The following is a 12,602-nucleotide window of genomic DNA, read 5'->3' on the forward strand; positions in this document are numbered from 1 at the left end:
GTCAGGAGCCTGTTATTCAGTGGTTGTCGTTTGTTTCTGTGTATCATATTTGTTTTTCGTTCATTGTTTTGTATATTCAGGCCATTAGCATTCTCGTTTGAATTATTTTACATTTGTCATTTTGGGGCCTTTAAAGCTGACTATGCAGTATTGGTTTTCCTCATTGTTGAATGCTTTACGGTGATCTATAGTTGTTCACTTCAATGTCATTTGGTCTCTGGTGGAGAGTTGTCTCATTGGCAATCATACCACATCTTCTTAATTCTATATCTGGCAAAACAACGATATCAAATATCCATGAAAGTATAATTTTTCCTTAATCCATGAAAATATGTGACCACGAATATAAATGAAACCAGAGTTAAGATTTCTGCCCAATCTTGAAATATGAGAGTGATTAAAAAGGAAGAATTGGCTGCCTAAATATGTAATATATTGTAAATATTTTTTTCTATTATTTCTCTAAACTTCATTATCTTTTGTCTACATTGTTAAGTAGAAATCTGACCACTCATTTGATTACTATTCTGTCAAAGCTATACTTACTGTATTAACATCAGCCAGTGCTTTACAAACTTGTCCTCTTGTATTTCTTGTCTTTGTAGTAAAACCTCTATATAAAGCTACACCAGACACTCCAAGCAGAGCTGCTACAGCTTTTATTTCTACATCATAAAAGGAGTTTATGTCATTCATTTTTATATTTTAACTGTGGTTATGATGAAGTCTTGCCTGAATTAACTTTGAAGTCATCACAATTTTGAGGTCATCTTTTTCGTTCTTTATGTCTCTGATGTACATATTTTTTTACATATTTTAAAACACCTGCAGACATTTTGTAACTCATTTTATATTGCAGCTAACTTTTCATATTGCAGCTAACTTTTCATAAACATAAACCATACAGGTGCTTGTCAATTTTCTTAATGTTAATTCTATTTTCATATTATTAAGAGCTATTCAAATAAAAGGCCAGGTAATCAAACTAAACGAGCTCAGCTAAAATCCAGTAAATCTTATTTAAAGACATCTGAAATAAAGTGTCTCACCTTAGCAGTTTTAAATAGCTGTAATAAAAGCTAAGATGAACTGACCACCAGAAGAAAACTGGATGTCTTTTTTGGATATTTTGTTGTGTTTGGATACTGTCTCACTGACATATACCCAACATATCCTTTAATTCATGGTTAACACATGAATGGTTTATGCTATGATGGTTTAAGACACATTTGGGGAATTTAATTTCATGTCTTTATCATTCATTTACAGGGGGGGAAATGCATTTTGCAGAATGTCTTAATTAATAGTTTGATTGTCCTTATGGAAACTATATAATATGATGCACTAAGTATAGCATTTTAAAACACAATCGTTTTTTTTGCCTTTTGATTCTTCATTTGTTATTAGATTTCAGAATCATTGATAAATATGAAAAAATACCATTATTGCCAACAATGTCTAGCTCCAATCCTGTCCCTTCAACAAACTCCACATTCCCTAACAACAATACAGCAGCAAATATCCTCATTACATCAGAGAAAGGTATACCAAGAACTGACAGGCAAAGCTAAACAAAAAAATATAAAGATAAATCAGAACATATTCCTATATTAATATAAAGTTATACTAAAATATTCTCGAAACTCATGTGCACATAATTGAACTGAAATGAAAAATTTGCATTGCCAACTGAAAAAGTAACTAATTACTAATGTTGATGTAATTTAGTGAACTATCTATGTCAAATGTTATAGTTTTCTGTTAAGTCTGTCATTTACTATTAGACTTATAATGTGTGTAGCAGGGCTCACACTACTTCAGAATCATAGGGAGAAGTGACTTCTCTTTTTGAAATTGAGAGGGAGAAGTGGTGATATTTGAAAGAGAAGTGCTTGTTTTCGCTCACGGTGCTACAATTTTTGGTTTTTACTATAATACATTAAGGGCCATTTTTTATATTGTTCAATTTGAACCTGGGTATACAATTAAAGTAACTGTTCAAATTTAAAGTTGTTTAATTTTATCATATCTAGTTGCACAATAATATGAGTCCTCTTTTCAGAAAAAAACAATTAAATATCTGGCACTAATAAAAAAGATTTTTTTTTATATCAAAAAGGAAAAGAAAGTTTGTTATATCAATTAAAAAATACTCTGTTATCATGTTCATGAAACTGAATATTTCTCATTAAAAAGATATATAAATTTAACAGTTAAGTTTGGACATAATATAATTACATTAGTGTAATCAGAGACATATGTCTCTGGTGTAATAGTCCCAGAGTTGAGCAACTTTAACTTATAAATTGAAACAATGCATATACATGGAAATATATACATTAATCAAGAAGATCTTACCAAAAGTATGTTAATGCATGTTTTCCTTTTGGGATCAATTTTTGTTTGTCAGCAGTGCCATTCATGCGTCCGTAGTCATTATCGTAAAAATCTGGATTTCGGTCATAGCAGGTCCGTTTCCAATGAAATCCCAACTCCGATCCGTAGTTGTACAATAATACAAAAATGTATGACCAATAATTTAAATGGTGGACGAAGAAAAATTTACAAAAAAATAAACGATGTTTGACACTCTATTTGGAAAGGAATATGACGTTTTTAATGCAATACAAGGATAACAAATTTACTTCAGACAAATTTCATCAAGTTCTAATGAAGTAACAATTTATTTTGCTGAAAGTTAGAATGATTTGAAGTACGCTCTGAGTAACAAGTACCAGAATTGATAAAAAATTGTTTTTATGAAATAACATGCAACCAACTTTTAAATCAATGCTTTAACCTCTTTTCTGAAGAAAATAAATTGTTTATGCCTTGAATTTCTTTACTTTTAAATGAAAAATTGCTGTTTCATCGTCTTGGTAAAAATTGAATATTGCCGATGAAGAAAGCGACTGAAAGCGAGTATCGTAAACCGTAGGGTGACTTCTTTTCGCTTTTGAGGGTCGGGCAAAGCGAAGTGACGGACGGGAAAGCGACTTCTTCGCCCTAGTCGCCTGGTAGCGTGAGCCCTGGTGTGTAGCATGAGAGATTATAGAACTGAGCAGCATTTCCTCTTGCTCTTGACAACTTTTTAGTTGACCTGATGTTGCTCACTCTTTCAATTGAAGATTTTGAATTTATGTTAGACATTTGGTATACCAAGTTTCTAAGCTGAGTAGATGTAATAGGGGCATATGTGAATCTAACCATCAAAAGCATTCAAACATATTAACAGAATATTTAAATTGAAAACGTAGTAAGTTCGTTTTCTGCCAAAAAATTTATGAGGAGGAGGGTAAAATTTTCATCTGATTATTACCTGAAAAATTTATAGCAGTATGTTGCTAAGGGTTTTGGCCTAAGGTAATTTTGAATCAAAAGTTTAAGAGGATTTACAATAAAATTTAGTACTTACCTTCCATGAATCAAATCTAGATTTATCTTCCATGTCATTAAAATCTGTATTTCCACAACTCAGATATCTCAAATTATGTACAGAATGTCCAGTCAGGTGTAACTTGGCTGTGAAGACAAGATTGCTTACATAAAAGTGTAAATAATTACTAGTACATACAATTTGCTTATAATCAACTACATCTTTAAAACCTGAATCCAAAGAATGCGTAAAAATAATACATGCATACACAAAGCTTCTTGGCCAACACAGTAATGTATAGTAATAGTGTACTCTAATAAAAAATCTTGTTAAATACATGCTGTGATTAACTGGGTTAGATGGAATAAGTTAACTTCGATCAAAGACTTATTTTTGCAAAGCAGTACTGCATAAGTTCAGATTTTATAGTCATGGACCAAGTAAAAAGCAAACCTTTGGTCATAGGTGATGCAAAATCAATATTTTCATATTCATTCAAAAAAATCAATTCTATCTTAACTGGGTTATCTAAGATTTATATTTTATCTTATCAAAAAATCACTTTTATAATTTTAAATAAGACTTTGCCAGAGTATTGGCCTTTGATGTAATAGATAACATACTTATGCATTACTTTCAGATCAAGAATGCAAGCATTGTCATACTAAGCATATAAGCTAAGAAAAAGGTTGTCTGGCTATTGTTAAAAGCACACATGAGTTACAATTCATCACTTTCAAGCGGCTGACCAATATGAAGTAATTTGTTTAAAGTAGTACATGTATCAGATATATTTGATGCCAAATTTAAAGTTCATTATCATATAGAAAAATTCAAAGTATAGGTATCTGACAGATTCATACATGTTCACAAGTTACAACTCATCACTGTTAAGCTGCTATAGACCAAATATGAAGTCATTCTCGACAGAAGTTTCTGAAAAAAGTGTGGGATGAACAGATGAATAAAAGTACAGACAAGGTGATTGCAACATAGCCCCAACTGAAGGATATAATATTGAACAAAGTGGCTTTTGTGTGGGATAATATCTCATTACAGGTTCCCTGAAAGGGATATCATACATTTGGTGTGATATTGATAAACAGAAGTCTGAGTTTTCAATGAAAATTGGAGTTAATAAATAATATTTCTTAAATAGTAATTTTACCCTTTTCCTCTGCAGAAAGACCAGATAACATTTGGTAGAATATATGATAGTTCTTCTCAAATCTTTGTATACTGCACACCCTTGACTGAAAAACAGATAAGTTCTATGATGATGTATTTTTAGTTGTCTGGAAATTGCAGATGAAGGAATTGCATTATTACATTATAGAAATTCTAAATTAAAAAAAAGTGTGCCTCAATACTTCATAATGATATCCAACCAAATGGACAAAAGCATAAAGTATTGTGGTGAAAATTGTTGCAACTCATGTCAATGAAAAATTCCTATTTCACTATTCTTTTCTATAATTGACAATTGGACTTGACAGGCAAGATAGGCAAAGGGAAATATTTGTGCTCACATAAAACTAGTTTACTCCACAGCTTTTTGTGCCTGTAACAAATCAGACTATCTTGACCATGTATTGATTGTTATTGTTGGTCTTTTTTTGTATATCAAATTTTCTCAGAAGAGTACATTGTGGGTGTGGTCTTTAGGCCATGTTACACAGTTATCGTCCTTTGATTTTCGTGGTCTTCAAGTAAAGTCCCTTGTGTGGAGAGTGTATAACATGCAAGTTTTTTTCATAACCTTTCAAATTTACTTCTTCACGATTCATGCCACAAATAGCAATAAAGGGGATGAAATAACACTGTTAAAATATAATATATAATTGAGAAAGAGCAGGTGTGATTTTTTTAACTTGCATTAATCATTTAAAAGAAATGCACTATGAAATATCTGTGTTTTCATCCAATATTTTTGGTAATTTCTGTTACCCTTTTTATGTATTACACGTATTGAAACTTTGCCTTATTTAACAATTATTTTTTTCTTTAGTTTCCTCACTTTTATTCTTTCAACATACCCTAAAAAAGATAGGTACAGGTTTATATTTCCTAACAAAAAGTTAATACAAATCTGTACATTTGAATTAAAGGCAAGATTAATAAAGACACTGCCCTATCACGTGTTCTGGGAGATTTATTATTATGGGAGATAATATATTTAAAATGAGTTCTAATGATAAATATAAAGTGTTGTGAAATAATTATTCGTCACAAGCAACCTTTTTGCTGTATATTTCATATAAAACTATTTTTTTTCAACAACAAAAATTGTTTTAGGTCATTCTAGTTGGTATCAATAGTAGCAGAATTGTCACAGGTTTATTTTTTTACTAGGTTATATTTTTATTGTAAAGCCTTCTCATTTTCTGATGATATTTTCTGATGATATACAATGTATACACAAGTATTATGATTTGTTCAGAAATTTGCTATATATTTCAACCAAATTCAATATTAAAATATTATTATTCATGTTCACATCAAGAGAAAACAAAAACAACTGAAGACAAAATTATGATAAGATAAACAAATAAACTTCAGATAATTATGTGTATTTTAACACATGGTTTGTTAAAATGAAACCATAAATGTCTTCAAAATAACTTTTTTTAAATGTGTTTTTTTTGTATGAAATACATAGCAAAAAATTGTAGATGATGAATTTTTATTGCATAACTGATTGATGGTTAGATGGTTTCAAATGTTTGTCCATTGAATAAAAACATTGTAGAAGGTAGATTAACAGAATGACAAATATTACCCTATCCAGCAGGTATGCATGCACTTTTGTGCGATAAATTGCAGCATCAGTAAGAAAGTTCTCCACAAACATTCCCTGAAAACAAACAAGGTTTATTAAAGGTATTTTTCTTTACATATAAGTTTTTTGTCCTTTGAAGAATTTTTGTTGTTGATGGCAGATATTTGGTAATCTCTATCTTGAATTTCAACATCAAAACATCTTAACCATTCATGGATAAAATGTAGATTAAATGACCCAAGTTTAGTATGTATAGCATCAACAAAATCAAGATTCTATAAAAAACAACACAAAAATAAGCTCTATTCACAAAAAGAGGGTCAAGCGAAACCAAATGCCTGTAAGTCATCATTGTACACTATTGTACCAAAAATCATTTCAATATCATTCAGTAACAAAAATGTCAGGACACCTGTTTTATTTATAAGGACTATATGTCCCAGCTAATAGAGTGTTTCAGTCATAAAACTCTTCTATGACTTGTAAATGATTACATCTGGATCTTAACCTGAAACTTCACCTTAATCTTTCTTCATCAGATGTAAATGAGTGGAACTTTAAGCATTGAAAATCATTCTTCTCTGAAATGCAGTTGCTTCGAAAAAATCAAACCAACAAATAGTTGAAACACATCTGCTGCCTGGGTGAGCATAAAACTTAAATATATGTACTGTAATTTTCTAGTTCCAATTCTGAACTCCTTTAAGTCCTTCTTAAAATATATTTTCATAGTATCAGAAAAAATGCTTGTGTAATAAATATGCTTTGAAAAGAAAATATGTATGATTTAAATGACTTACCGCTCTACTACATTCAGGATTAGTAATGGTGGCAGCACTGGTTAGGGACCGCAGCACTGTTAGTGTGGCTGACAGGTGTTTGAAGGCATCAGTCTCGGGCCCTCCCCCTGCTATGTCAAACAATTGTCGTAGTAACTGCATTGCACAATGTGTTTTACCACTTCCACTCTCACCACTGAATAATAAAATAAATGTTTTAAAAATAATTTTAGGTCATATTTAATTGACCCACTTAACATTTGACAATAAATTTAATGAATCTACTGAAGAGGAAAATAATGCATTCAAAACTAAGCTGTTTCAAATCAAAGCTTGACTCACCACTGTAACATGTTAGAAGGAGGGTTGAGTGCTTACAAACATGCACATTAACGCAAACTATCAGTAAAATGACAAAATCTTTAATTTACTAATTTGCTATAACTGAAACCAATGGCGTCTTCAAATCAGGTATTTATGGACAAACCACAACCATCAACCTTTTTGATCACATGATTTTACTTTACACTTCATTGCTAAAATTTCTGACCAGTTGAACAGTTTGATTTGATGAAAAAAATTGCAATTTGGTCAGAATTTTGAACGAACTGCAATTTACATTTGTAAATCTATTATATTCTGTGTGCTTGACCAGTCGTTTTAACCATTTATATTATTTTAAGTAACCTCCATCATGCTTTGACTTTTGGATCATCTTCATCAATGTTACCCATTCCCAATCACTCCATGTTAACTATAACCATACCTTACAATGACTGCCTGTGAATGACCATTTTCTGAGTGTTGTGACACAGCCTCTTTAATCATACGTTTCATCATTAGTGATGGATGACTATCAGGATCTACCATTACTTTATATGAAGGTTTGTGTCGATTACAATTAACTGATACTATCACTGGTCCTATTTTATTCTGAAAAAATATTTTAATGAGAAAATGTAGTGGATTATGATTTAGACAACAGTCTTCTTGCTGTATTAACTATTATGCCAAGAATAGCCAACCTTGACAGTGTTTTATCTAGGGTTTTAAACATCAGTTCAAAGGTTTCTCATCCTCATGTTATATCAAACTCATTACAAAAATGCTTTATGGTTGTTACTATGACAGCATGCAGACTGTATACTGGCAAGTGCAATACACTTCTTTAAAAGATATCTTGAACCATAATACTGTCCAAAATATCTCCAGGAGAAGAGTGTTTTCATGCCAAACTGCCATTTCTTAGACAGATAAACACAAACAGAGAAAATAGTAGCAAAGTCAGGAAACAATGAGGGTCAAACTCTCCATGAATTTTTGTTTTCCGGTAAATGGTTAAATGGTGCATTTTTTGGCAGATAGACAAATTTTTACTTTAATCATTGCCATTTAGACATGTGCATATATAAATAGACTATTGACACAGAGATATGTCTTGCCCATCGGCAGAAAATTCATCAAAAGACAATCTGATGGACAGCAACATTGCTTATCAATTCAAATTGCTGGACCATCACATCAAGAGCAGCGCGTCAAAATGATCTTCAAACTGAGATTTACTGATATTGATGCAACTTTATAGAAAATATCACTGTGTATCATAAGTAGTTCCTATCAAAATAACTTAAGCAAAATACTTAACATTGAAATTTGGTAATTAATTGAAAGTCACTGGACCATGACATACATGGGCAGGGCCTCGAAATAGTCTTCAAACTGATATGTATTGATAGTAATGTAACTTTAAAGAAATTATCATTGATCTATCACAAGAAGTTCCTATCATACTAATATAAGCAAACAAGAGGCTGTCAGAGTGACAGCAAACGTACATCCCCAAATCAATAACCGATTTTTCCTTCGAAAATTTGATTAAAAACTAAACATTGAAAATTGCTAATTAATTCAAAACCACTGGACCATGACCTAGGGGGCCTTGGAATAGTCCTCAAACTGATATGTACTGATAGTAACTTTATAGAAAATATCATTGATCTGTCTCAAGTAGTTCCTATCAAACTGACTTAAGCAGAAAACTTAACAATTGTTGATGCCCCCAACGCCACCGCTGAAAAAGCAACACCTATGTCTAATTTTCGTCAAAGGCGAGACAAAAACCAGATTATTATTGAAGCAACCTTCAAATTGAAACTATTAATTACAGTATATGATAAGGCTTAGAGTTCATCTATCACCTTTTCAATTATAGATACATTAAGCGGTGACTTGATATATTTTTTTTTCTATTTAGGAAGTTATGGTATACCTAATTTACAAGCAAACAATCAAACCATGAAAAATCTATAGAAAAAATCCCATCTTATCTCAAACCATCAAAATTAGTTCCAACAAAGTATTATAAACCCATGTTATTTGGCAATATAGTCAATGTACCAAATCTAAAGTTAAACTTCAAATGACTAAATCTGATGTTAAACTTTAAATTACTGATAGAATCGTTGTATAAAAGCTTTGATGATGATGTGAAAAATAAAATAAAACAACAAACAACATCAGTATTGTGTAAACTAACCATTAAACTTCTAATAATGTCAATATACTTCATATTATTTAAAACCATGGTTTAGGAGTTTTTGTAAGTAGTTATGATACATTGACACCTAATTATTACAGACATTTGTCTACCTCGATGAATGATCTGAAAACATCTCAACATCTTAACAAAACTACAAAAACCACTGAGTTGTAACCCAAAGATATTTCATCCATAATCCTCTTAAATTGTTTACAACAACTATTTTCTTTAAATACTTAAATTGCTTAACATTCAAATTTATGTGGAAACATTCCTTTATTAAGGACAAAAAGCTAAAAAAAACTAGACGCTCTCCTGGCTTAAAAGTACAATCATAATTCAGTAAAAATAAAATTCCCCAGCATTGAAGTTAAACCCCCTTCCCCTTATTTGTTTTATTGTTTTATAAATAAAGTTGAGGTAATATATGAATAGGTTGTTGAGGTTTTCAACCATTTTCATTCCGAATCATGAATTTCCCTAAAGTTTAGAAGCAGTTTTTTTTAAAGATTTTTCCTATTTTTACTATGATTTTTTTGGGACTTCAATTTCAATTTCTGTATATATGGCTGCCATATTTGATAACTGAGATCATAAATATGTCATATTGACTAAACTTAAGCTGCATTTGTTTGCACCTGTCCTAAGTCAGGAATCTGATGTTCAGTAGTTGTTGTTTGTTGATGTGGTTCTTAAGTGTTTCTCGTTTCTTGTTTTTTATATAGATTAGACCGTTGGTTTTCCCGTTTGAATGGTTTTACACTAGTAATTTTGTGTATGTTTCTGAGGAGACATATGTGGGAGTATATATAAAATGAATCAATCGTATAAAACAACCAGCTAAATATATCTAAAAAGAAGATGTGGTATGATTGCCAGTGAGACAACTCTCCACAAGAGACCAAATGACACAGAAATTAACATTACATTAGTCATTAGCTTTCAACTTTTGTCTGTGAAAAAATAAGGCAAAAAAAAGTTGTTATTTAATATATGAAACCTGTTTCTATTCTCCTTAAATTCTACTATAAAATTTTCAATCATACAAAAGAAAAACAAATCAGAAAGTTCAGGAAATTATTGAGACTAATAAAATGAGATCATCAATATTTGGATTGATAAACATGATTGATTTATTATTGATAATATTGACAAATTTCCTTCACTCTAAGGGTAAAAAATCTCTTTATCATTATTATAGTCTTCTACTATGTAACCATAAAGTCATGATCACTTTGTAATAATGCAAAAAACATACACAATATACATAAAGGGAAATTTTCCACAATTGTACTACTGGCTAATCATAATACATTTTTTGTAGTTCAAATTATTTTTGTGTTTTTTACCTTAGAAGATTCATCAAGAGAAAAAAAAAGAAGTACGTCAATGAGACAGAAATCCATGGACACAAAAATCAAAAAGGCATCTTAAGGTTAAAATATAGATTTCAGCAATAGACAAGTGTCATCACTAATGTGTTCACCATATATAATGAAGTAGGTTCACATAGGATTAAAATAGGCCGTAAGATTTTAATTTTTTTTTTAAATCTTGCCAAAAATTACAAATTTTACAACAAAATAGTAGTGATGTAAAACGAAATAACTTCTTTTCGGCACTCCTTAATAATTAATGCATTATTTGTGTTGTAATGTCAGATCATGAAAATTATTGTTTCTATGGATTCAATAAAACAGTAACTTTCGATTACAGAACATTTTGGATCATAGGTTGCAACCAAGGTTTTCTTAAAGCTTTCAAGTCTGGAAAATGCACACAAAAAAAATCATTCATCGGTTTTCAACAACATCTCTAAAATATGCTTTTGAAAACGTATTTTTATGGAGAGATTTGTTTTACTTAGCAGTAATTGAGGCTTTTGAAATAGATCCATTTAAGAATCAAATTGTGACTTTTTTATCATTTAAGGTGAAGTTGAAATTCAAGGCTGTGTTTTGGTAAAAGGGAACCTATCCTGTTTGCTACTTAAAATAAAATGCTTCGCTGAGCGCAGCCAGATACGACTGCAGAGGTCTAACCCTGAACAGTTGGGGCAAGTTTGGACACAATATTCAAGCTTGATACTGTCTGAATTTGGATTGTGATCAAATTTTTGACATAATATAGGTTTCTGACACAAAATAAATGTGGTCAAAGATCTTAAAAATTTGAAATGGGACATTTAATTTACCTAGAATGGTCTGATATTCAAAATCTAACAACATGGTTAGAATTCAGCATATAAAAAAACACCAAAAATTTAATTTTAGTTGAAATCAAACAAAGTTTAAATTTAGACCCTTCAAACCTTAATATGGACTAATTTGAAAACAGGGCCCAAAATAAAAAATCTAAATGCACAATAAGATTCAGCATATCATACAGCCGCAATAATTCAGTTTTTGATGAAATCAAACAAAGGTTAATTTTGGACCCTTTTGACCTCTATGTAGACCAATTTAAAAATGGGGCCCAATATCCAAAAAAGTAATACAAGGTTAGAACCCCAAAAAATTAAAGACTTTAAATTAATCCCATTGAAATTGGTTAAAAGATTTGTATTTATTTTCAATTGAAGATTTCTTGCTATTGCGCAAAACTGTGCAACTTAAGATTTCTTGCTATTGTGCAATACTGTGCTATTGCGCAATACTGTGCAATAAAGGATTTCTTGCTATTGCGCAATACTGTGCTATTGCTCAATACTGTGCTATTGTGCATTACTGTGCTAATGTGCATTACTGTGCAATTGAATATTTCTTACTATTGCGCAATACTGTGCAATTGAAGATTTCTTGCTATTGCGCAATACTGTGCATTTGAAGATTTCTTGCTATTGCCCAATACTGTGCTATTGAGCAATACTGTGCAATTGAAGATTTCTTGCTATTGCGCAATCATTTGAAATTTCAAAAATTTTGAAGAAAAAAAATATGAACCCCCCAAAAAAATTGGAAAAAAAAATCCCCCCAAACTTTTTGAACCCCCTCCCCCTTGGAGTAATAACCCCAAATTAATCCCAGCCTTTCCTTTGTGGTATGGAACCTTGTAGTACAATTTTAGAGAGATCCATACACTTAAACACAAGTTACTGTCTGGAAACTAGAAAAATGCTTGTTTTTGGCC

General features: G+C 30.9%; 1 protein-coding gene across 3 annotated transcripts in view; it reads right to left on the reverse strand.

Moving 5' to 3' along the window:
* The window catches only part of LOC127708290 (unconventional myosin-VIIa-like), a 52,929-nt gene that overhangs the window by 20,820 nt on the left and 19,507 nt on the right, over positions 1–12,602 (reverse strand). For all 3 annotated transcript variants that reach the window (XM_052213139.1, XM_052213138.1, XM_052213140.1), the window contains 7 exons: positions 7,701–7,867; positions 6,956–7,130; positions 6,156–6,230; positions 4,545–4,629; positions 3,416–3,522; positions 1,441–1,567; positions 547–665 (listed from right to left, as the gene is read on the reverse strand). In XM_052213139.1, the coding sequence (XP_052069099.1) occupies positions 547–665; positions 1,441–1,567; positions 3,416–3,522; positions 4,545–4,629; positions 6,156–6,230; positions 6,956–7,130; positions 7,701–7,867 (855 nt within the window). The remainder of the gene's footprint in view (positions 1–546; positions 666–1,440; positions 1,568–3,415; positions 3,523–4,544; positions 4,630–6,155; positions 6,231–6,955; positions 7,131–7,700; positions 7,868–12,602) is intronic.

This window comes from Mytilus californianus, unplaced genomic scaffold, assembly GCF_021869535.1.
Source record: "Mytilus californianus isolate M0D057914Y unplaced genomic scaffold, xbMytCali1.0.p SCAF_7, whole genome shotgun sequence".
In the NCBI taxonomy this organism is placed as follows: Eukaryota; Metazoa; Mollusca; class Bivalvia; order Mytilida; family Mytilidae; genus Mytilus; species Mytilus californianus.